At 42.8% G+C, this 26,096-nt stretch overlaps 1 protein-coding gene across 2 annotated transcripts; it reads right to left on the reverse strand.

Moving 5' to 3' along the window:
• Positions 1-5,046: 5,046 nt before the first annotated feature.
• MFAP5 (microfibril associated protein 5) lies at positions 5,047-17,765 on the reverse strand. 2 transcript variants are annotated; one of them, XM_032390737.1, is made up of 10 exons: positions 17,569-17,765; positions 16,971-17,037; positions 15,972-16,007; positions 12,909-12,953; positions 12,561-12,593; positions 11,915-11,950; positions 10,020-10,049; positions 9,006-9,093; positions 8,350-8,423; positions 5,047-6,912 (listed from the first exon to the last, which is right to left on the reverse strand). In XM_032390737.1, exons 2-10 carry the CDS (start codon positions 17,026-17,028, stop codon positions 6,800-6,802), a joined length of 513 nt encoding a protein of 170 aa, XP_032246628.1. In that variant the 5' UTR covers positions 17,029-17,037; positions 17,569-17,765; the 3' UTR covers positions 5,047-6,799. The 2 variants fall into 2 exon arrangements, with proteins under 2 accessions (XP_032246628.1, XP_032246629.1); XM_032390738.1 differs by lacking the exon at positions 11,915-11,950.
• Between the last annotated feature and the right edge of the window lie 8,331 nt (positions 17,766-26,096).

Genomic DNA, 26,096 nt, shown 5'->3' on the forward strand with positions numbered 1-26,096 from the left:
CAGTCGCCTCGGACCCTTCTGCGGAACATTGGAAGATGAAGCTTCCTGGCCGAGATGACAAAACAGCTGTGGTTGTAGAGACAGTAACAGAGGACGTTGCGTGTGCCCAAGGTGCCAAACTGTATCTGTGTGCATGGCCACGCCCAGAGACGCATCCTCAAGGGCAGAGATGAGATCCTCGCCTTAGACCAGCTGGCCCTGGACTCCCCCCAAGGGCTGTGGCGCCAGCCCGACCTGCGCTCCCGTCCTCTAAAGGGCTGAGAGATGTACAGGCATTTGGGCAAGGTCTCGTGAAGCGGGCACGGCCACACCAGACCCCTAAGCACATTCTAAGGGACGCGTGTGCCAGAGGTGGAGGGGCCTGTGGGGGGCTACAAAAACTAACCTGAGATCCTGCTCTCTTATTAAAGATTTTGGATGGTGGGGAAAAAAATTTAAATTAGAGACAAACTAGTATTGGTGATATTTACACTCTTTGCAGGTTTGCACACCTGTCTGCTCAGTGGCTAATCAGCAAGGGTTATCTCATTCTGTTGCAAGGGAAGGAAGAGTAAACCTACTCAAGAACAGTTAGGGAGAAACCAATCCATTTAAGTAGAAAAAAAATCTTACTGTTATATTAAATATATAATATTACAGGTGCTGACCCTTTGGAATACATGATCTTGTTCATTCTCAGAACAACTCCGAAGGTAGATGTACTCCCATAAATTTACAGGTGAGCAGCTATTCACTTAGGAACACACAACTAGTGAGTGCTACATCAGGACTGGCCCTGAAAGAAACATGAATTCCTTTATGTTGAAATGAACAGGATGATGTAAATATATATTTTATTATACCTAGAACCATGTTGATTTGAGTGTAGGTGCCCCATGCATAGATGCATATATTTTTTAGCTGCTATGTGACAAGAAAAATTATTCCTGCCCTGTGTCATTAGAATATACTGTGATTCTTATGAATTGTACTTACACATATAGTTTATAATTTATGAATTATTGTACATTACCACTTATTACAATGTGCCTGATCTTCCCCAGTTTTTGTGAAATAATGGCAACATAAGAGCATAGTTTAACATTACCGAGTTATAGGGGCGCCTGGGTGGCTCAGTCGTTAAGCGTCTGCCTTCGGCTCAGGTCATGGTCCCAGGGTCCTGGGATCGAGCCCCGCATTGGGCTCCCTGCTCCGCGGGAGGCCTGCTTCTCCCTCTCCCACTCCCCCTGCTTGTGTTCTCTCTCTCGCCGTGTCTCTCTCTGTCAAATAAATAAATAAAATCTTAAAAAAAAATTACCAAGTTATAGATTACCTTCCAGCAAAGTGGTTTCTCTGAATAACCAGTTGAGGAGTTGTCATTCATGATTTTATATGAACATTTTCGAAGTAATTTTTGTTTTCAACACCTATTGACTTTGAGGTTAACATTACACATTTTCATAAGCTTATTATATTAGTAATACTTTGTTGGGACACCTGGCTGGCTCAGTCAGTGGAGCATGTGACTCTCAATCTCAGGGTTGTGAGTTTGAGCCCCACGTTGGGTGTAGATATTACTTAAATAAATAAATCTTGGGAAAAAAAACACACAACATTTTTTCCCATCTTCTGAAAATCGCATCCCTTTTGGGAGATGGATGGATAGGTATATGAATGTAATTTTATACAAATGGAAGAAAACTTTTTCTGGGCAGTCCTCATTATCCTTCATCGTAACTCATGTGTTTGACCCTTAGGGACAGAACAACATATTAGGAAACAATGTATAATGACACAGTTGATACCTCAATGCACATCAATCCCTTAAGTGTCATTCAGGTTATTTTCCATTTAACTGTTAGCTTGCATTTGCTCAAAGTTCATCTGTTCTTTTTCCGGGTTAAGGCAAGAGGCGAATCTCACAAATTTAAGACCATCCTGAATTCAGTCCTCATGGTTCATCATGTAAATTTAATAATGTACCCCACAAAGCTACACATATGGTAGGTAAACTTGCAGAAGCAAGGAAAAGGGAGAGGAAGGAGAAAATTAGCTGAGATAGAGAAAAGACCTGCAGGACCCCCTGGGTTAGGAAAAAACCCAGAACCTTCCTAAAGTGATGGGACAAATTGAAAGAAAGAAAAAAAAAAAAAACCCTTTATCGGCTATTTAAAAAAAAAATTGAGGGTTTGAGGTGAAGTGAAGCTCAATTTGTCAACAGGAAGCTATGGGCTCTGCACTTCTATTTATATAAACAGCATTTGCTTTTTCCATCTTAGGTTCTGCCCAGAAGTTGTTGTCTGACCACTGCTTCTGGTTCTGCTTGACTGGTTTTTAGAAAAAAAAAAAGAAAGAAAGAAAGAAAAAAACTGTGGCCACATGTTCCTTTCTCTACCACAGAGAATCTCAATAAGTCACTTTCCCTGATGTTTGGTTAGTGAAAATGCTAAATGATACAGAATTTCAATGTTGATTGGAGTGTTGTATTTTTAACCACCTCCCTGAGTTGACAAAACTATGGGGACAGTCCTGCCTCTCTTCTGCTGTGCTCCTGATGTCTTCCCATTCTACCCTGTAAAGTTCCAGGTCTCTCGGGACCTCTTGGCCACACTTTGCAAATTCCCTTTCCACATCGGATCTGCGAATTCCCATCTTCCAGTGTCCTGGTCCCCTGCCCTGATGCCAACCTGCCATTACTGTCCCATCTGCTAACTCCCCTTCTCTGGTGCTCTTCTGTCTTCTGTTTCTTCTCAGATTTCTTTCTTCACTGGTTTACAGCTGCTTCAGTACCAGAGGAAGGGTAACCTTAAAGGTGGCAAGTTGTTTGCACCTCTGCCTGGGTGGAACATAGTTGCTTTGACACAAACACCCTGAGGCAGAGGAGGGAGGAGCCCGTGGCTAGCAGCATCCACCGCTTGATGTCATCAAAAGCAAGGCCCAGAAGTGGGGAGACCAGCTGGGGTTTGCACCATCTGCCTGTGAGTCAAAAGAATACTTAGAGAAAGTGTGCATGGAACTATATTTAGAGTATAGTGCACACTTGAATTTCCCATTCAGGGAGAAAGGAGAATTTTCATAAGCATGCAGTATGGAAAAAGTTAGGCCCAGAGCAGGATCAGCTCAATTTTGGACGAGAAAACAGGAGTAAACCTCATGGGTGGGCAGATGAAGCTGCTATCTTTCAAAGTACCAGGAGGCATTCAATCTCAAAAATTGCCTAAAGATACCTTCTTTTTTAAGATTTTATTTATTTATTTGAGAGAGAATGAGCAAGAGAGCTTGAGCAGGGGGAGGGGCGGAGAGAAAGGGAGAAGCAGACTCCCAACTGAGCTGGGAACCCAAAGACCTGGGGCTCTGATCCCGGGACTCCAGGATCATGACCTGAGCCAAAGGTGAGCCGAAGGCAGATGCTTAACTGACTGAGCCACCCAAGCGCTCCTGCCTACAGATACTTTCACCAAATCCTTTAGTTCCAAGTTTAAAGATGCACTGTTTGGGTTCAAATAATTTTTCATCAAAATATAAATTCCTCACTGAAGAGAGTTATCATTTGTGCTCACCAAGAAAGGGATAATATTAATACCTAAAAGAGTAAAAGATTTTCAAATCCTTTCATGGGAGGAGCAAGGAATGAAAACTAGAACATCAGAAATGGGGTGAGGGTAAAAAACTAGAAGGAGGTAAATGAAATTCTGCCAGTGGGCAAGAATACAGAGGGAAAAGGGGCGCCTGGGTGGCTCAGTCAGTTAAGGGTCTGCCTTTGGCTCAGGTCATGATTCCAGGGTCCTGGGATTGGGCCCTGCTCAGCAGGGTGTCTGCTTCTCCCTCTGACCCTCACCCCTCTCGTGCTCTCTCTCAAATACCCCCCACTAGTGCACACGCACTCTGGCATGTGCTCTCTCTCTCTCAAATAAATAAAATCTTAAAAAAAAAAAAAAAATACAGAGGGAAAGAACAGGACTGGGCTCCTGGGTGGCTCAGACTCTTGAGTCACCCACTCTTGGCTTCAGCTCAGGTCGTTAGATGTACACCCCCATCATCCCAGCCTAGCCCCTTGTAGGGCTCCATGCTCAGCAGGGAGTCAGCTTCGGATTCTCTCCCTCTGCCCCCCCCTCCATGCCCCCCCCCTTTCTAAAATAAATAAATCTGGGGGAAAAAAAAAGAAAGGAAAACCAGGACCAAATCAACCTCCTGAAACTGATCTGGGACTGTCCTTAGGGAAAAGTTGTGGGGGAAAATAAGAATTTAGAAGCATAAGGAAAGAATGGGAAGCAAGTTAGGAATGTTGGTTTACGTATCAAGAGTAAAAAAGGTAGAGAACATAAGAACAATGAGAAATGGGAAAACACTGGAACATGATCCAGTAGAAGAGAAGCGAGAGTAAAGCATGAAGCTTTACCTAGCAAGACTGTTGGGTCCAAAGGGGTAGAAAAGAAAAAGAATTTTCTGATGAATCCAGGAATTGAGAGTAAATTTGCTGCGTTGGAGTACCGATGACAAAATTGTGGTGTGAGGAACGATACAATAGAGAATAGTAGACTAGAGCAATACCGGTGTTCCTTTTGCAAAGTGGGATAAAAGCATAAATGGGGGCGGGCACCTGGATGGTGCAGTTGGTTAAGCCTCCAACTCTTGTTTTTGGGTCAGGTCATGATTTCTGGGTTGTGAGATGGAGCCCTGAGTCGGGCTCCGCACTCAGTGCAGAGTCAGCTTGAGATTCTCTCTCCCTCTGCTCCTCTCCACTGCACGTGCTCTCTCTAAAATAAATCTTAAAAAAAAAAAAACTTAGGGGCGCCTGGGTGGCTCAGTCAGTTAGCAAGGGACTGACTCTTGATTTCATTCAGACCGTGATCTCGGTGTCCTGGGATCCGGCTCTGCGCTTACCAGAGTCTGCTTGTCCCTCTCTCTCTGCTCCTCCCACCCCCCTCACATGCACTCTCTCTGTCTCAAATAAATGAATAAATAAAGTCTTTAAAAAGAAAAAAATTTTTAATAATTTAAAAAGTACAAATTGGCATCATTCTAAACATGAGAAAAAGAAATAGATCAAAGACCACTCTTCTGAAAAGGAATTAAGAAAAATTTATTTTAAAATGTTTAATTTGCAATATACACAATACTGGGATTGAGGTGCTTTGTGGTGGGAATGCCACCTCATTCAATATACGGTAGGAGGATCATGTTCACGGTGAGATTCTTAAATGATTCTTGGAAATTCTGTGCCTATGAGATTTCTCTACGGTGGGTATAATATCTACTTAATACCTCTATCTATATATGAGGATATTTACTTTTAGAGGCTGTAGAGCAGAGATTACATGCTTTGGGTCTTAGCATTTCTCTTTAATCAGTTGTGCAAATCCCATTAAACTAAATTGTTTCTTAACAGCAAGAGTCTGATGCTCATTTACATAGTTTTTTTCAATAGGAAAAGAATCCAACCCTACCAAGCAGAGAGGAATTCTGAGTGTGTAACTTGCCTCAAAGTCTCCTATTTCTTATCTTAGTTGACTTTTGTGGGCTTTTTTGGAAAGTTACTAAGTTATTCAGATAGAAGGATCTATAGTATGTAATTGGTAACTTATAATGGGATTTTTTTCTTTTATGTTGTGGACTCCTGTCTTAATATATTTCTCCCGTTTTGAAGCACACATGGTGGTTACGAATTAGAGTGCATCTAGGCTTCAAGAAGTTCAAATAATGAATTTAAATCTTAAGAATCACAGAATGAAAAGATACCTTAGAACCAACATAAATTTAACCTTGTCGTGTTAGAGATGGGAAATTAAACCTGGCTTACTGGTTTACCTGGTTACTGCTAGAGCCAGGATAAGAATGTAGGTTGTCTGAATATTGTGTTTTACTCTTTCTTATAAACCAATAGGTAAACTTGGTCTGCTTATTAAAATTTAGGTCTGAATGCCCTTCTTAAGCCCCAAATCAGGCTATTCCAGAGTCCATTTGCATGGTAATCTCTACAGATTTCGTTTAGTGATGAGAATGAAAGAAGTAGCGACAAATCAAGGAAACTCTGACCAAAGTCAGAAATTATTTCACATGAAATTATCTAATTTGCGAGGGTGGGCAACCCCCATATGACCAAAAATAGGTAAATGGGACTTTGTACCCCTACTTGCCAATTGGACAACTGCATGAAAAAGTGAATAGGGAACCAATGAGTCCCAGTTCCATACATAGCCTACTCTTCTCTCTTTATCCTCAGCCTCTAAACTTAACAGACCTCATCTTGGGTCTTTATATATTACCAGTAGGATTGTGTAACTCTTGGTTCTGGAGAATTGTCTAGGACACAAAAATTACCATAACTCTTCTCAAAGAAGATCTGAGCTGGCAAATCCAGAAAATAGTTAAAATAAGAGTAAAGAGTGCTATGTAAATGAATGAGGCGTTAATCTAGGAAACTCTTGAAAATCAAAAAAATGGCTAGCCAAAATGGACAGCAACAACTTCTTCCACCCTAAGATTTATTTCAGACAGATTCGGTGGTAAATATTAACCTAAGGTTTATTTTCCTTTGAAATTGTATGTAGAGTGCTTATATATAAGCCACATGGTTATCATTAATCTATGTCTATGATATTGAGAAGCAGCAAAACCATGCAATAATGTAGACTTTATGTTATCAGTCTGGATGAAAAATCAGGGAGTGGAAGCAAAAGCTAGACACTGCAAAGGGATTGTTTTAAGAAATACTACTGTCTGTGGGTTAGTGGATATTGGTTGGACAAGAAGGAGTTCCCTCTTGTTAGAGCATTCTCTTCCACCCACCCACACATTCTTCTTTCCTCTTCCTTGATGATCACAGACCACTGGGTCTCTGCAAATTCACATTTTCACATGGAGGAAGTCGGAAGTAGTTGGAGCGACGGAGTCGCCTTGGGGGTAAACCAGCCATCTGACGGCAAAGTTCATCTACAAGAGAAGCAGAGCATAATGGGGTGGGATTGCAAAAAAATAACAAGGGCTCCTGTTTAAAGAGAAAGAGAAGACCCTAGGGTGCTGTAGTGAAAGACTGAAGAGAAATAGATCTGGGCCAGAACCCCAGATGTGCAGCTTACTGGTTATTTCTTACTTACTAGAAAGTTTTTCTTAACTTTGCTGAACCTCACTGTCCCTTCCAGTATAATAAGCATGAAATACCTGCCTCAACAGTGTAGTTGTGAGTATTAAAATGAAATAATGTATGCAAAGTACCTAGCACAGGTGGCCAGTAAATTTTAGTTTCCTCTGTATACCTAGCTCCCAATTCTTATAATCATGGATTTATTAATAGCAAAAAAAAAAAAAAAAATGAGATTCAATCATTCACAATATATTTAAGTGTTTACTGTGTGCAAATAGCTCATTTTAGTTAAGTCCCCTGAGACATTTGAAAGTGCCTAGAGTCCCAAATACTCATCCTCAGTCTCAAGGTGCTTCCCTTGCAGGTGGCTTTCACAACGCCAATGGGGGCAAGTAGCAAGTTTCCTTCTGCGAAGTTAACTACAGCTCTTACTCAGGAGCTCAGTGCAAGATGGGCTGCTGAGTCAGAAGGGGCTGTGTCTGTGGTTCCTTCACCAACCACACTTATCGTTTGGGGCTGGCCATAGGGGAGGTGAGAAGTATCTTTGTTCCCACAATGCACGGTTTATAACCACACACTTTGGACCCTTGTAATCGTTTTTATAAAGTTTTTCTACCCTTGTTTACTTCTAAATTTTCACAATAAGTAATTTAAATGGTTCCTGGCATTGGTAGACTGTTTAAAATGTTGCCAACTTCTAAATATCCAGTCTGTTTTTTTTTTACTTACTTATAGGCTCTATACAAACATCAGTGTCTCCAAATTAGTGGATTTTTTTTTTTTTTTTTTTACAAAGTTTTTCCTTTATGAACATGGCTTCCAACTATTAGTCTATTGTTTGTAATGGCTGACTTGGCCTTTTTTTAAGTTTTCATTTTTTTTTCAGTAATCTCTATAACCAATGAGTGGCTCAAACTCATGAACCCAAGATCAAGAGTTGCTTGCTCCCCAGACTGAGCCAGCCAGGTGCCCCTGACTTGCCCTTTTCACATAGAACCCCAGTGAACTTCAAAGCAGCCAGAGCTTCAGAAAGCTCTATGTATAGGAGAGGTTGGGGGTTACAACCTAGCTGGAAAGAGACCCAAGCATACTTTTCTTATATATTAAGCATACTTCTTTACTTAGATTGCTTATTTAGCATAACTGGGTGGAGCAGGGATTGATGAGGTTTAAGGAGGTGGTCTAAAGCCCTCCTCAGAAGCCAGAACTTGGATCCATTAGGACCATGTTTCTACTCACCTCTCTCATAACTGCCCCTCCCCACTAAAACCCAGACATCATCTTACCTTTCATAACTTCGTGTTCTTTACAGACAAGACGAGAGCAGATCTCATTGTTGATGATGTACATACGTCGTAAACTGCCATAGTCCCAGTAACATGGTTAAGGAAGGAGATAGAACAAAGCATTGTGGGGGAGAACTAGCCTAGGCCAAGGGTGCCTGCTCAACTCCTGTATTCCCCACTCTCCCTATCTGTTCTCCTCCTCTCTGGATTTCCTTAATTATTTTGGATCGCTTTTTTCCCTCCCAGAGGAGTGCAGGGAATGGAATGGTATTATTCTTAGTGATACTTTACGCACTCCACCTAGAGTCAAGTTTAATACTCCTCCCCACTATTTTCTACCTTTAGAGTTGGATCTTTTGCTTCAGCCTTTTTCTGAGGTAATAGGTTCACTGTGCCAGTATTTCTCTCATGACTGTCCCTTCCCCAGCCCTGATCTCACTTGCCTTCTGGCATCTAGTCTTATTGGTCAGTCTGTTCTCCATATACCTCAATTCAGACTCCAGGTTCTATCTGGCACCAGCAGGAATAGCTAGGAGGATCATGTTAACTTCTGTGCCACCAAAAACTGAAATCCCATGATGGGTGCTCATTAAACAGTTACTGACATGAAAATATGACCATGGATGATGCTTTCTGCATATCCTGGGATCCCTTACCTTGTGAAACATAACTGATGAATGCATTGCTTGACTGGTCGATGCACAGAGTAGAGTCTCGTGCAAGCGAATTTTTCATCCCGGCAATCTGAAGAAGTCAAACACAGAAAACAGGGATAAACAAAGGATTCAAGAGATGGAAGAAGGTAGATAAAATGGGGAAAAAATACAAAGTAGTCTCTACACAGAATCATTGCAGTTTGGGGAATGCCCTCCCTGTTTACCAAAAGAGAACGGTAGGAAATTGGCTGAAATAAAATTTAGGTGCTTTCCTACCTGGAAGCAGAAGTTGATAAAATAATCTTTGAGGGTTCTTCTAGGAAAGTCTTTCTAGGGTTCTCCAGGTGGCCGTATGAAATATAAAATTGAGATGCTTTTAACCCCATTCTAAAGAATCAAAATTCTTAGGTGGGTCATAGTTTCTATTTTAGTAGTTTCCAGTCCTAGATGCACATCAGAATCATCAGTACAATAGAGAGAGCAACTTTGGCCATGACAACTCAAGTAATATTGGGTCCTTGCAGTTACTTCCCAACTCACTAACCACCACAGAAAGTCCAAATCTAGTTTAGGAAGAGGATTCTTTCAGGATCATCCAACAGTGGTCCCATCTTTTCCCCATGAGATTGAAGATAGGAGCTCATAAAAAAAGAGTAGGAATGGGCGCCTGGGTGGCTCAGTTGGTTAAGCGACTGCCTTCGGCTCAGGTCATGATCCTGGAGTCCCGGGATCGAGTCCCGCATCGGGCTCCCTGCTCGGCAGGGAGTCTGCTTCTCCCTCAGACCCTCCCCCCTCTCATGTGCTCTCTTTCTCATTCTCTCTCTCTCAAATAAATAAATAAAATCTTTAAAAAAAAAGAAAAAAAAAAAAAAAAAAGAGTAGGAATGAAGAGCACTAAAAATATTCTTTGAGAAAGAACTGGAAGCAAACTAGAAGGTATACCAGGTATCCTCCAAAAATAAGGAGGTGTGAATCCCCAAGAAGAAGGCTGAGGAAGAAGACATGCAATCATACCTGTTGTGGTATTTTTATCAGTAGGAGAAGCTGGAAGGCAGAAATTTTATTCAGTTATTATCAGTTCTAGTAGTCACACCTCTACAACTGTCATGTCGCCTCACTTATAAATAAAAAACAAATGAGTTGCTAAGCTTTAGCAACTTCTAACAGAAAACCCACAATGGGCTGTTCACAAAATTGGAGAGGTTTAGAATTTAGGATAGGAAATCTGATTTTGCCTTTCTCCTCTTCTAAAATTGAAAAATTGATTTTCATTGTGTCTTTGTTTTGTTGACAAGAAGCAAATTTAGTAGGGACACAAGGCAAGGAGCCATATGCCCAGAAGAGATTCATCCTACAGCTAAAGGAGAAAAGATTGTAGAAGCTCTTACTCATAAAAGAAAATTTCTTCTCTGTAAATCAAATATGTCATCATGAGTTCTTGGATAAAAGTTACTCAGCAAAGAATAGCAAAGGTCACAGCCATAGCCAAACTTAATCTAAGGTCAAGTTAAATATGGGCCTAACTTGTAGAATGAATAAGTCAAGGAGTAAGATGAATCTTGGGAAGACACTAACCATGGGAGTTATGTGTCAAAATGCCATTGGAAGAGTTGTCGATAGATAGAATACTATGGGAAGTATGCTAGGTGATCTCATCTGTCCCCTGGTTTCAATTGCAGGCTTAAATCCTGAGAATTCTCAGACTTCTCCTTCCAGCCCAGATCTCTTCTAAGCTCCAGACTTCTAGAAAAGCCACCTGACATTTTATGGAAGAGTTTGTGGATTTTTCCAAGATCCTTCAAATCTAACATCTTAAACTGTCCTATCTTTCCCTTCACCGATTCAAACTGTTCTTCAGTGAATGGTCCCACCATCTACACAACAGGACACTGGACCTCATCTCAACAGTCCTCTTTCACAGCTCACACTTAATTCTCCCTACCTCCACCTCAGTGAGTTCAGGCCATCATCTTTTATTGGGACTAGGGCAATAGCATCCTGGCTGGATTTCCAATTCACAAATCTGATGGGAACCTTTCTTTGTCTAAGCTATTCTGATGGGTTTTTATTTCCGTCCTAAGCCTTCTCGCATAGTGTTTTCTTTACCCAAAAGCTCTTCTCCCTCATTACTCGATTCACTTCTACTTGTCGTTCAAGAAGCAACTTAGTATGCCCTCCACAGAAGCCTTTCCTCAGGCCCAGCACTGAATACTCCGGGACTCTTTTTAGTCGTCTGTTGCTTCTTTTACTTACCCTGATTACGGCATTTTGTAAAACTGAATAAAGTTACCCATTTGTTTATCTTGTGGATTAGACAAAAAATATCAAGTAAAAGGAAGCCAGTTTTGTTCATCTTTATATTCCCGGTACTCAGTAGTAGGTTTGCAGTAACTATTTCTTCAAAATCTAGTTTCTGTCTCATTTTCTCACATCCTACCACTCGTTTCTTGTAGATTTTGCCCTATTCATTAAAAAAAAAAATTTCCTCAATGTGCCAAGTTCTATTTTGTGTTCAAATCTTTGAACATACTGTTCCCTCTTTGACTGCCTGACTGGCTCCAATTCTTTTTTCAAGAATCGGTTCAACCATTACTTCTAGGAAGTTTCCCTTTAGCTTCCCAAACATTGATCTGTTTATATATTTGTCTTGCCTTTCCCCACCCAGGCTTGGAAACTTTGAGGAAAAGATGACACGTTGGTATTTTGTACGTCAAACACCCAGCACAGCCCCTGCTTGTTAGGGGATCAAAAATGTCATTAATTTAAATTGAACTGTTGGAAGAATGTGCTACATAAACTGTAGTCCTGTCTGTGTCGGATCCTTCACCAGCTGTACTGCCTTCCGTAATGGGCTCTGGGGAAAGCCCAAAGTGGCCCCAGTGGCCCTGGGATCGCAGATCTGAACTCACCCAGGTCATCTGTGGAAGGCTCGATATCAGCCAGAACTGAAAAGGCACAAAACAGCAGGTATGAGGAGGGCTTTGAACTGGCAAGGGGGAAGGCACAGGAGAAAAAGGAAGAATGAAGGGGCGCCTGGGCGGCTCAGTCGGTTAAGTGGTTAGGCATCTGACTCTTGGTTTGGGCTCAGGTCATGATCTCAGGGTCTTGAGATCAAACCCCGGGTCGGGCTCTGCACTGGGCCTGGAGCCTGCTTCGGATTCTCTCTCTGCCCCTCCCCCACTATAAAAAATAAAGACTGAAAAAAAGGGAGCATGGCGGTATGGGGCAAAGTCAAGGCTATGGCTGGGTTTGTGTATTATATCCAAGGGAATAGAGTTAATTGTTAAGTAATTGTGAAATTTCCTTTTGAAGAATATTTGGCCTACTGACATTATACTTTATTATACATGCCTTATTTTAGCTATTCATCCACTTTGTTTCATCTTTTTAGAGGAATGGGGACTCTCTTTCTTTTTATCCCACTGTCACTGGACAAAACACCCCCAATCCCTCTATCCCTTTCTTAGATAAAAATACAGGATTAATTCAAAAGCTGGGAAAAATAATTGTGGATATTAACAATCATGCCATTTTAAAAGCGGTAGTAAAACTTACCTGTTTCATCTGTAGAGGGCTCGTTCACCAGATCTGCAAAGAAACAACACAAAGAATAAAAAAAACACAGGCAGGAAAAGTGGGAAAGGGAAGCAGGATAAAGGGATGATCTAAAAGGAGGCAAGAAAGATTGAAGTGAAAGGATATGGCCTCTTGGGCCCATGTAGGGGACTTTCAGGAAGGAAGTGGGAGAGAAAACATGTTCACAGCATCAGTGCTATCCGAGACGCTAGGGTCTGCATGAGCTCAGAGTGCCCACTAACGTCTCTCTGCTCCTCATTTATCTTTGTACAGACATCTCAATCCTATTCCCAGTTTGAAAACGAAGAAATAAAAAGGGTAGCTTACTAGGATCTTCTGTGAATGCTTCTGGAGTCACTGGAGTCACATCATCTGAATAAAAAAAAAAGCAGAAAACATTTTTAATAATTTTTAAAAGATTTTATTTATTCATTTATGAGAGAGAAAACCAGAGCAGGGGGAGGGGCAGAGGGAGATGGAGAAGCAGACTCCTTGCCGAGCAGGGACCTTTTTATCTGGGGCTCGATCCCAGGATCCCCGGACCATGACCTGAGCTGAAGGCAGACGCTTAACCAACTGAGCTGCCCAGGCACCCCAGGAAACATATTTTTTGAGCATTCTCTGTCCCCCTCCCATTCTTGTACTCCCAGTGAGTGAAACCTGTCTATCACAGTTGCCAACACGTAGCAAGTATCCCACAATTGGTTTTCATTGTTTGCTTCCCAACCCGAGTCCTTTCCCCACAACCCAATGTCACAGTTTCCCACTTCCATGAATATACCCATACTGTCCTAGCCTAGAATATCCTTTTCCCTTTGTCTCCTTTACGTATATGCCCATCAGATAATCCTCCACAGGCATCCCCTTCCTCAGTTAGACTTTTAAGTTTAGGAATAGAAGAATAACATATTTCATTGTCCTACCAGATAATACTATAATAGCTAATTTGGGTTTACTATATGCCAGGCACTATTTAAAAAATCTGTTTTTTACAGATGATACAATTGAGCACCAGACAAGTAAATAATTTACCCAAGGTCATACAGCTTGTTGGAAGTACAATGGATTGATGACTTCTTTGCAATACTTATTTTAAGTGAAAACTGTCTTTACCAAAGACACTGATTTCGATAATGACAGGTTTGAAATAATTGGATATCAGTTTGCTGATATGCTTACATGAAAGTATATTCACCAAAGGTGATGTTGATGATTTTCTGATGCTCAGAAGTGAGGTGAGAAGAGGGGAGGGGATGTCTGTAGAGAATACCTTGCAGTTGATCATTGGAAAGTAAAGGCAGGAGGAGAAATAAAAATAAATGGTCCAGGGCTTAAGGTGGAATCTATTAAGATACACTAAGAAAACTGTATCTGAAACTATAAATAACAGCACTACCTGAAACAAATTGTCTCAGCTTTAAAAAGCAAAATAACAATGCAGTGTTCACATCTAAATATTTAATAAATATCCTATCTATAATTATCCTTTGCTGTAGATGACTTATCGTCATAATCTGGTTCGCCCACCAGGGGTCAGCAAATTCAGTTTGCTTTGAATTTTTCCTTAAACTTCAGCGTCTAAATGCCATGTTTAGTCTGGAGAAAATAGCATTTTTATACAGCATGCCAGAGCTATGGATCATTGTGGCAGAGGCAAAACGCAAATAATATATTCTGAAGCAATTTCCCCTGCTAACTGCTTACATCACCCTCTTTTAAAAAAAAAATTCCAGGTAGAAAGTCATCAGATTCAGCTTTCGCATTTCAGAAGAAATTTTGGTAAAAGAAATCCAAGTCTGTTCCCATCCCCCAGGACGTTTGAAAAACCACTAGCCCGAGTCATTCCAAAAACCGTTAAGAGGGGCGTGGAACCTCTCCAGGGTGTAGCCCAGTGCCTCCAGTTCCCTTCCTCCCTAGTTGCATTCCAGTACAGAAATGCAAGTGCTCCAGGGGCAGAGCAGAGGGGTTGAGAGTGAGTCCTTGCTGTCACCTCAGAATTTCTGGATAGAGTACTGGTTTTCGGTATATTCCTCAGATTATCCACCTTTTCCATGAGCTACCACTGTATAAATGCTTATCTAGGATTCATCTTCTCTGAAAAGAAATCTTAAGTAGGCAATTTCTTTTTAAGATTTTATTTATTAGAGAGAGGGCACCCCAGAGTGTGCGCACAAGCGGGGGTGGGGGGCAGAGGGAGAAGCAGGCTCCCCTGCTGAGCAGAGAGCCCCATGCGGGGCTCTATCCCAGGACCCCGAGATCATGACCTGAGCCAAAGGCAGACGCTTAACTGACTGAGCCACTCAGACACCCCTTAAGTAGTCATTTTAATATCATATTTCTGCTAGGAAACCATCCCAAACTTGTAGACAAGGACTAGACCTTAACCAGCCTAGAGAAACGAATGCAAAAATTTTTTTGCTAATGCTGAACTCTGATGTAGATTCAGAAAGTTCGGGATTCAGACCACTTTAGCCACAGCAGATTAAAAAAAAAAAATTTGTGTTTCTATATTTTTATCTTCTGTACCAGGATGCACAGCAAGAAATTACATTGTGCCCCAATGCACACATAGAAAATTGAAACAAGTTTAAAAAGATAATGCTTTACTCTTGCAGTGTACTTGCAGTGTACTCCATTTTTATTTTAGTCTGTACTAATTCATTAAAAATTAACCATTGTGATCTGCTAATTTGATTTTATGGTCCATTAATGGGTTACATACTGCTGTGCTCTCAAGGGTTGGGAAAAGTAAGAGATGAATTGTAATAATGTTGAATGTCTGGAGGCAGAGTGGAGATGTTTGATTGGAGTTTCCATCATTGAGCTGGAGGAAGTGGCTGCTTGGAAGCCAAAACTTTTGGGTTCTGTCCATTTAGTGCCAGAATTTCGCTGCAGTACTGAGATGACTTTTTATTCTGTCTGCGTGTTAGCTTCTCCATTGTTACATGGATAGGAAAAAGCTGTTAGGATTAGTGGCATTTTCTGAGTGAGATAAGAACCGTATATAGGAGAGTGGAAATAAGAGATGGCCATAGAGGAGGTTTGGGGCAAGGTATTTCAGTTGTTAAAAAGTAAGAAGATTTTGTGAACAGGATAATAGGATTGTGGAAACTGGTGAGTTAGATCCTGTTTTCCACACTTTGGCAATGTGTCTCTCTGTTATATTACAGAATCTTTAACTCCGGCCATTCATCAATATTCTTTAACTCTGACCATCTACATTATCTTGATAACCCCAGCAGATAGGGCGCCTGGCTGTCTCAGTTGGAAGAGCATATGACTCTTGAATCATGGGGTCTTGAATTCGAGCCCCACATTGGGGGTAGAGATTACTTAAATATATATTTTCAAAAAAACCACAGAAGAGCCCAGCTCCAAAGGTTTACCTACCTCCTCGTTGACCACCGACTCCTAGTGGGGTCCAGTCTGTACCAAAGGACAGAGAAGAGGGATAAATGACTCCAGCTGTACACGCCATAAAGCTCTTATAAGATGAACCAGAAAATGATGGGAAAATGGTTGTACTTTATTTTTCTGCGTTTCCTTTCTATATAGTCCAATACAAAATTACTCAGACCATTAGTGCTGACATGGAGACACTCAGGAAAAATGAGTTCCTGAGAATAAAGCCCTGCTTTGCCAAGCCCCGCCTCGGGATGCCCTTTCCCCCTCATCCCCTAGCAGAAGGAGTGGGGTCCTGTTCAGCTGTAGGGCCCAGCAGCCTTCTAATGTGTCCCGTCCCAGCCCCACAGCCATCGTACTAGCCACACTCCGAACAAGGCACAACACGATTTTCTCACAGTGTGTATCTGGCAGAATGAGAAAATAGAGCAGGATTTCTTCGAAGTCCCGAGATTCACTTTCTGTGGCGAGGCTTTCAGCTCCGTTCTGTGACATCTGTGATGGCTTTTCTTGAGCGTATAGCTTGGCACAGGTTTGTGTGCCTGTGAATACATTTGTGTGTATGCCGGAGCTAGTGTGGGGTAGGTGTGAGTGTATATAGTCCCACTGTTCCCCGTCATGCATTGCATTTGGTCCAGTTTCTTACTAGCTGTCTCCATATGGTTGAGAAGGCATTTGTGTATCAGCTTCTCTGTCCTCTGTTTGCTCGTACATTTATGTGTGTGTGACCCTCGTTTGGGGTTAATAGGCATTTATTTGTGTGGATCTTATATTCATAACTCTCCGGTTACTTTCCGAGTCTGATGGTCTCATCCCAGCCCTTGCTTTTCAGACACAAATCTGTCCTTTAATAGCGATTCTAGAACTCCGTAGCAAGCACCTCTGCTCCTGGTCCCCTTCCGCATCCCCGCCCTCCAGTAACATCCACGGCCATGCGCACCCAGGAGCAGGCACCGTAGGGAGGAAAGATGAAAGGTCGGGACTCACCGGAGGGGAGGATGAGTGCGGTCAGGAACAGCAGCACCCTGGGTCCCAAGAGCAGCATATCTAACGGCTGTTGGGAGAGTGGAGGCTGTAATGCTCGGGACACATCAGCATTGAAGTCCAAGCACGCATACCTGTAGGGCCCCTGTCTCTTCGTCTGTCCAGGGCTTTTCCTGGTCCCCCGTGTGACGCCAGCCCTTTTCTCTTTTCACCCAACATTTATTTCTCCTTCAGATTCACTTCTTTTTGATCCCTCACCGTTACTCTCATTCGCATTCCTTTTTTCTGCCAATTCAGAGGAAACTATATAGTCTAAATGGTGCGTGTTTGCCCCTATTCTGTGGCCACTTTCACCCCCAGTGTCTGATCTTCCTTTTTGATATCTGGCCTTTTAATTTCCTCTGCTTATCTTGGTGGTGTCTTGTCTGTCTAATTTCATGGATAAATGGGATATTCGCTCAATTCCAGGTCAGTGACATTCCCCATTGCCCCCCTCTGGCTTTCAGTTTCAACACACACACATACACACACATACACATACACACACTCACACACACACACACTCTGTCTGTCTAGGGTTTTGTACAATCAGAGAACTCACTGTGTATTTTTCCTCTGCTCTTTCCACCGAGTCCTTTGGCTGCCGAATGTGCCTCTCTCCTTCTCACGCTGTTTCTACTTTGGCTGGAGAATAGGATGAACAGGGCCACTCCCTGGGAAGGACTTCAAATTTGGCCGTACTCTGAAACAACGAGATGAGGGAGAGCGAGAGAGAGCGAGAGAGAAAGCAAGGCTAGAGGAGTGTGATGAGGCGGGAATGAGAAGGGGCTGGGGATTTGCAGTCACTCACACCCTCATTCCAAAGGTTATGACCACACCAGTGAGTGATACTGCTATTCCCTGGGAGGCCTGGCTCCCGCTCACAAACGCCTTTCTTCCATGAGCTTCTTTTCCCTCTTGGAACGTGGCCCCAGCCCCCAGCCCACCTCTGCCTTGGGTTCCTTCTTACCTAAATAGCTCCATCTCATCTTTGGACAGTCTGCCCCTTCTGTGGCCATCTTCCAAGTTTGAATCATTCTTCCATCTTCTCTCACTTTTTCGACATTTGTCTCTTCAACACCAACAAATTCCTTTATATCCCTGTATTTGTCTCTCTTTTTTCCTCTTTCTTGAGGATTTCTTTAAGAATGTGGTCCCCCTCCTCCCAATCCTATTTATTCCATATTCAGAGACACACAGACACCACATGAATTTTGTCCAAGAGGAGGCTTGGCTGTTAGAAAAAGTTGAAAAATATAGTACCCTCTGAATCCTTTTGAAATGTGGAGGAGCTCTGTGAGAAGACATGTCAGCCTTCTTCTGTCTTTTGGCTTTATTTAGGTTTATGCTCAGAATCTTGGTTTCTGGAATGTTCAGGACAAAATGCCATTAGAAGTCTAAAGAAAATTGGGAGCCAAGCTCACCTTGCTTGCGTTATTTTCCAACAGTACTTTCCCCCACATCATGTAATATGTAGATAACACTTTCTCTGATCCAGGAGTTTTAAAGTCTTTGTATTTGCTCTTACTCACTGAAACCTAGTGGTTAGACTGGTAAAAATATTTCCACTTTGAAGGGAATAAATTTAAATTACAGAAACGCAAATCTGAGGAATCATTGACCTGATGTGCATTTACTGGTGTGTAAGTTTCACGTTCTCTGTTAGCTCCTTGAGTCTACATTGTGTATCTCCCTGAGGAGCTAAATTAGAGGAGAATACAGGTAGACAGAGCGGATCATGTTTAATAGAGTACAGACTAGAAAAGGAAAAAGAGTTAAGAAAAAGAAGGGAAGGAGGGAAAGAGAGGAAGGAAGGAAGCTAGTTAGCTGGGAGGAAGGGAGAGCAATGGACATAATCAGAAATAAGGAAACAGCACCTTTGGCTCTGCCCAAGGAGCGATCAATACATGTTCCATCTCTAAGATCCATGGGTTCTGGTCAGTCTCTAGAACAAAGCTGAGTACCAAACCCAGCTCTTTCTCATCTGCCTGGCCGAGAACTTGCTCTTCGCCCATCTGCTCTGCAGCGAGAGTGCAGAGGTGGAAAACAGATGTGATTCTAGTCTGGTGAGAGTCAGGGAAAGGAAAGGCAGGGAGGTGGGGGTGGGGAAAGAAACAAAAGCCAGATGCAAAGCAGAGCTAAGGCAGGACATAGAATAGAGAGCTTAGAACAACAATCATGTTTTCCATGAAGCTCAGGCAGATGGACAAACTGAACTCAGGCCAATCATTTGGCAGGGAGAGCAATGACCTCAACACGCTGGCCCAGCTCGAGACCATAGCGTAGGAAAGCCTCCCCAGGCAGTAGGAGGGGGTGCTCTCCTGGGGTCCTAGGAGGGAGTCTGAAGCTGGGCAGTGAAAATGGAACAGAATGTTCAGAGTAAGGCAGAGGGAGAAGGCAGGCAGGCAGGCAGCAGCAGCTTAGAAGGAAAGGAGAGGAAATCCAGCAAGCACTGGTGAGAGCAGAAACCGTCATCCGTTCGTGCTGGGCTTATAGGCATTCAAGAATGCAGTTGGTTTTAAAGTAGTCTGAATTTTTTTCTTCCTTGTGGCTATGGTCCCCCCTTTATTCTAGCCTTGTTCCCCACTTGTTTTCAGAGCCTAGGCTTGGAACCTCAGGTTTGGAGAACCTCAGATTTCCTTTTCTCAAGGTGATTTGGTCAGCCTCTCTATTCCGACATCAGTTTATCATTGAAGTACATGGCGTCACGATCAGCACCAGTGGTCAGAAATGAGCAACAGCCACCCAGAGCCCTGAGACTGTAATTTTCTGAGGTTCTCACTGACACTGGGGAAGGTACTCTCGGGGCAGCGGTGCGTGCCCGCATCCAACACAGGCTGATCTCCTGTGGGTAGGTAGAGAGCAGGTTCTCCGGCAACAGGAAGATCCTCCATGAAACCAACTGGCAGGTGCAGAAGCCGCTTAGTGCACGCAAGGAAATGTTTGAGTTACCTAGGAAAATTTTTAGTTTTCCAAAAGGTCTCCAGTCAATGGAAGATGGGTATAAAGTGCAAGGAAACAGAAGGGAGGCAGACATGCAAGACAGCACTGGCTCACAGGTCCTATTCGTCTGTTTATTGGCCTGTAAAGAATACACCCATTAGCTGAAGGCCTCTGGGCAAATGTACAGAAATGTTATTACTCCAGTCCAATCTAACTAAATTAAATCCAGGGTCTAAACGCGAAAAAAAAAATTCCCATAAAAGGAAAGCAAGAAGGGAGGAGGATTATACGAGGTGGGGAAGGAGAAAAGGCAGAGAGCTGTGTGTGTAGAGGAATGAAGCAATAAACTAGTAACAGCCAAAGTTAAAAGATGGACTCAGTGTAGGAGTTAGAAGCTAGCAAACATATGTCATCGGACAACTTCCCACTTCTTAGTAGCCCAGACTTGCTGTATCTCCCTTCATGCCTCTGTAGTTTGTACTTTGTGTTCCTTCCTTTCTGACACATCTTTTCCCAATTCCAGTAAATAAATGCTCATAGGTACATCAAAACCCAGGTTAGAGGGGCGCCTGGGTGGCTCGGTCGTTAAGCATCTGCCTTCAGCTCAGGTCATGATCCCAGGGTCCTGGGATCGAGCCCCACATCGGGCTCCATGCTCTGCAGGAAGCCTGCTTCTCCCTCTCTCACTCCCACTGCTTGTGTTCCCTCTCTCACTGTGTCTGTCTCTGTCAAATAAATAAATAAAATCTTAAAAAAAAAAAACAACCCAGGTTAGATGCTGTCTCTTCCCACAAACCTTTCCTGGTCTCCTCTGCTTCTAAGAGTTTTTTTTCTTTTTCTTTTTTTTTGTTTTTTGTTTTTGTTTTTTAAATATTTTATTTCAGAGAGAGAGTTGGAGCATGAGCGGGGGCGTTGGTGGGGGGAGCCGCAGAGGGAGGGGGAGAAGCAGGCTCCCCACTGAGCAGGGGAGCCCAAAGCGGGACTCGATCCCAGGACCCTGGGATCACAACCTGAGCCCAAGGCAGATGCTTAACCAACTGAGTCACCCAGGTGCCCCCGTTTTTGTTTTGTTTTAAAGTATGCTCTGCATCCAATGGTGGGGCTTGAACTCACCACCCCGAGATCGAGCCACATGCTCTACTGATTGAGCCAGCCAGGTGCCCCCCCTGCTTCTAAAGAGCTTATCATTCTCTCTACTGAGCTACCTTTTTATTTTTATAATCATGTCATCAACTCTATTATGCTCATTTGCATGTCTCTATTCCCGATTAGACCAAGTTCCTTGATTGCAGAGGTGAGGTCTTACTCATCTCTGGCTAATATTATGATTAGCACTAAAAAGTCAAAATTTGGTCATTCGAATTGAGTTGAGATGATGACTTAAAATTGTAACTTGCAGTTTCCACGTAGAAACTTTCAAAAACTGGGGCGCCTGGGTGGCTCAGTCGGTTAGTTATCTGCCTTCGGCTCAGGTCAAGATCCCAGGGTCCTGGGATCAAGCCCTGCATCGAGGCCACATTGGGCTCCCTGCTCCCCCAGGAGTCTGCTTCTCCCTCTCCCTCTGCCCCTCCCTCTGCTCATGCGCGCGCTCTCTCTCAAATAAAATCTTTTTTTTAAAAGTTTCAAAAACTGAGTCAGGTGTAAAGAAGTAGAGGATAGAATTCTAGAGAAGAAAGTAGTTTGAGCATATACAAGAAGTGTAGTAAGTGGAACAAAAAGCCATTGTATTGAAGTGATCTGAAGGGAATTAGAGCAAAAGGAAAAAGGCCCAGAAATTGGGCAACAGTTATTCTAGAAACAAAGGAATCTTGGCAGGAAGGCTGTAAAGTCAGTGCATGTAATACATGTAATTGATATCTACAATAATTAGTGCTTCTGTCCCATCATTTTGGTTTGGGCAAATCTGATCGCACTGGTGGTCTTGCATAGTACACCCACACTCTACTGACCACGCAAATGTAAAATGATGAAAAATGCTTCATCCCAGTTCAGGATTCTGTTAAGGTTCCTGAAACCCACAACAACAACAAAATTTAAATAACTGATGAAACTGGCTATAAACAAAATAGGATAAATACTAGATATTCATTAATGGGCAGGAAGTCTCCATCTCCAGAAAACAAACAAAACAGAAAGTCTGTACTTTGCAGATACGGGGGAAAAAATGGGAAAGTTCAGTGCATATAATAACAATAGCTAGTAAGTTCGGTAGATTTATATGATACATATTTATATTTTTATAGATTGTGTGTGCTAGGCAGCCTGCAGGACCCCCTCCCTCCCCGTATCCCCACTTCCTGTTCTTTACCCCCTTGAGTGTGGGCTGGATTTAGGGACCACTAACAAATAGAATGCAGCAAAGGCATGGCGTGTATCTTCCCAGATGAGATTACAAAGACTGGCTTCTAGCTTTAGTGCTCTCTTTTGATCTCTTGCTTGCTGTTTGCTCTGAACAAAGCCAGCTGCCATGCTCTGAGCTACTCTATAGTAATGCTCATGTGAAAGAAGGCATGTCCTAGCCAACAGTCAGCAACCTCAGGACTGCAAAAAGCCATGTGAATGAACTTGGAAGTAGATCTTCCCTCAGTTGGGCCTTGAGAAGACTACAGCTCCAGCCAACGTCTTGACGATAGCCTTGTGAGACCCTGAGCCAGAGGTACGCAGCTAAACTGTACTTGCATTCCTAATCAACATAAACTTGGAAAATAGATTTTTGCTGCTTTAAGCTGCTAAATAGATAAGTAATATGTGCTATCCTATAATACATAACTATTTCATTTATTATATAATAAAATAACATTTATATATTTCTTTTTTTTTCCAAAGATTTTATGTATTTATTTAATTGACAGAGAGAGAGCGAGCGTGAGAGGGAACACAAGCAGGGGGAGTGGGAGAGGGATGGCCGAGCAGGAAGCCCGATGCGGGGCTCGATCCCCGGACCCTGGGATCATGACCTGAGCCGAAGGCAGTCGCTTAACCAACTGAGCCACCCAGGCGCCCCAACATTTATATATTTCTAACTGTATATAGTATATAATAATGTCTTATAATATTGCTACAATTATATGAAAGACTAAATTAGCTATTATTATGCGTTAGCTATTAATACTTACTAGTTAATAGTAATGACTAATGTTTATGGAACATTGACCATATGCTAGACACTGTGTTAAAAAGTATGATTATGGGGCACCTGGGTGGCTCAGTCGTTAGGTGTCTGCCTTCGGCTCAGGTCATGATCCCAGGGTCCTGGGATCAAGCCCCACATCAGGCTCCCTGCTTGGCGGGAAGCCTGCTTCTGCCTCTCCCACTCCCCTTGCTTGTGTTACCTCTCTCACTGTGTCTCTCTCTGTCCAATAAATAAATAAAATCTTTAAAAAAAAAAAGTATGATTATGCTCCTTTAGAAATTAGCGCATTCATAGGAAAGCGTAGAGAAAAGAGAGATGAAAGGAAACAGATATGGAGAGGGGACAGAAGAGAAGGGAAAGATGCAGATAGTAAGAAGGAAAAAAAGGAGAGGGAAGCAGAGGATGCGAGAGAGAGAACTCATGTGGAAAACAGAATTATCCTTTAATATTCACTATGAATTTATATAATTTAGCAGTACAATTTACTTGAAATGTAGACCATAAAAAAAGAATCAAACAGTTTGAGGCACCTGCCTGGCTCAGTCTGATGCTTGATCGCAGGGGTGTGAGTTTGAGCCCTACGCTGAGTGTGGAGATTACTTTAAAACGTTAGGGGTACCTGGGTGTCTCAGTCAGTTAAGCTTCTGCATTCGGATCAGGTCATGATCCTGTGATCGTGGGATCAAGCCCTGTGTCAGGCTCCCTCATCAGTGGGGAGTCTGCCTCTCCCTCTCTGTCTTTGAAATAAAATCTTAAGAAAAAAGTGAACAATTAGAAAATCTGGCTTGCAAGAAAGAACTAAAGGAATTTAAGTAATTTTGCCTGAAGAGGAACTTAAAAATTTCTAAATGTGCTATTGAAGATTTTGGTAAATTTGTATGTACCACCTCCACAAATATTAGGACACAGTAAAAATGAATTTATTTTTGCGTTTAGCTTATATGTTGGAGTGACTTCCTGCATAAATGACCACAAGTAATTAAAATAAACTTATTCACTTTGCCTGGGTGGTTCAGTCGGTGGATTTGTATGACTTTTTTGTAAAGATTCATTTATTTACTTGAGAGAGAGAGGGTTCGAGCCCGAGCAGGTGTGGGTTGGGGGAGGAGCAGAGGGAGAGAAGAGAATCCCAAGCAGACTCTGCCCTGAGCCCCAGATGGGGCTCCATCTCACTGCCCTGAGATCATGACCTGAGCGCAGCCAAGAGTTGGTGGCTTAACCAACTGAGCCACCCAGGTGCCCCGAGTGTGAGACTCTTGATGTTGGGGTTTCAAGTTCAAGCCCCACTTTAAGTGTAGAGATTACTCAAAAACATCTTTAATAAATAAATAAAATATTTATTCAACAAACATGGAGAACTTCCTATACTCCTGCCATTCTTTTATAGACATTTGAAATATAGTAGAAATAATGGGCAATATTTTGCCATTAGTTTGCTTACATTTCTTAAGGAAAGCTATGGAAATGTTTTCTTTGCAGATTAGACTTCTTTAGTGACTGAACGTTGATATATTTCTGGAAACAATGATGGATTGGATGGTCATTAAAGTTGGAACTCCTCATAAGTAGGCTCCACACCCGATGTGGGGTTTGAACTCACAACCCTGAGATCTAGAGCTGCAGGCTCTATGACTGAGCCAGCCAGGTGGCCTGTAAATTTTCTGGTAGAAGAGTGAAGGGGGCTCTTAGAGCTTTCTGGAAGATGGTGATGGGCGGGAGTGCAATGCCACGCATTCAAACACTGCATACCAGTTGATTATCATGAACCGTTGATATCTTTCCACTTGAAGATCTTCTCCCCAGGTCCCTTAGTAGTGCTGTTTAACAAACCATGCCAAAACTTAGTGATTGAAAACAACAATTTACTATTCTCCCTGATGTGGTGTGTCGGTCAGGCAGTAATTCTGCTTTACGTGGTGTTGGCCGCAAGATCCAGAATGGCCTCACTCTAACAGCTAGCTGGTACTAGCTGCCCACAGGAATCTGTGACGCGGTTGCCGGCAACAGTTCTCCATGTAGCGTTGACTCATTTGGGTTTTGACAGCATAGCCATGGTTTGAGATGGAGCATTCCAAGAAACAAAGGAAGAAGCAGATCTCAGTTAAGGCTCAGCCTCAGTTACCCAGCATCCCTCCCCCATATTCTATTGGTCAAAACAAGTCTCCAGCGTCAGTTCCAGTTTTGGGGGAGGAGCAGTAGACTCCCTCTTCATGGGAGGAGTGGCAGAAAATGCGTAGCCATCTTTAATCTACCACAGTGCCTCTGAGGTTACAGTGAATCTTTCCAACAGCCTAGGTAAGTGCCTTTGGGTGACATTTGTATTTTGCTCTTTCCTGGAAACCTCATTCACTTCTCTTCACAGTGCTGAAGACAGCTGTCCCGCAAGGCCCTCTTTTGAAGCTCAGTATTATAGAGGAACTTCACTCTCATTTTCTTGTTTTCTGCAGCATTAGGCACTGTTGACCAGTCCTCCTTGTTGAAATATTCTCTTCCTTTGGCGTCTCTGACATCGCATCCCTTTGTCCCTCTTTGCCTCATTCAGTGTTCTTTCACATTTCTTTTTCTTCTGTTCATGCTTAAACACTGGTAGTTGTCAAGGTGCTTGCCCCGGTCCTCTCTCGTTATTACACTCTATCCCTCAGTGGTCACATTTCACGCCCGTGTCTGTATTTTCCATCTATAGACTTATGCTCCCAGATCCACACCTCACTCTCATCTACCTCTCTCTTCTGAGCTCTACAGCTGAATGTCCAACAGCATATCTCTATTTGGATGACGTCCGACAGGCACCCTGAGTCATTCAGACTTTACCTGAGCAAGAGAGAAAGCTGAAGAGCAGACTTTGGCTGAGCTTTCAGGAGGGACCACCAAGAGACTCTACTGCTGCTCCTACCACCACAAGGGTACCTTCTAAACTGAGATGTCACCACTCAGGGTCTAGAACCACCCTGGCTCTGCCTCACTTATTTTGGTTTTGACTCCAAGTCTTCTACTAGGGCACATGGTTGCTGGAA

Source organism: Phoca vitulina, unplaced genomic scaffold (genome assembly GCF_004348235.1).
Source record: "Phoca vitulina isolate PV1807 unplaced genomic scaffold, GSC_HSeal_1.0 scaffold59, whole genome shotgun sequence".
Classification (NCBI taxonomy): domain Eukaryota; kingdom Metazoa; phylum Chordata; class Mammalia; order Carnivora; family Phocidae; genus Phoca; species Phoca vitulina.

What these genes read in the sequence shown, in the direction of transcription:
- MFAP5 (XM_032390737.1), bottom strand. Translation starts at nt 17,028, where the DNA reads ATGCTGCTCTTGGGACCCAGGGTGCTGCTGTTCCTGACCGCACTCATC. An exon ending in GCCTTCCACAGATGACCTGG is followed by an intron (nt 10,050 to 11,914) that starts GTGAGTTCAGAT and finishes TCTGCCTTCCAG; the next exon opens with CTTCTCCTACTGATAAAAAT. An exon ending in AGAACACGAAGTTATGAAAG is followed by an intron (nt 6,913 to 8,349) that starts GTAAGATGATGT and finishes CTTCTCTTGTAG; the next exon opens with ATGAACTTTGCCGTCAGATG.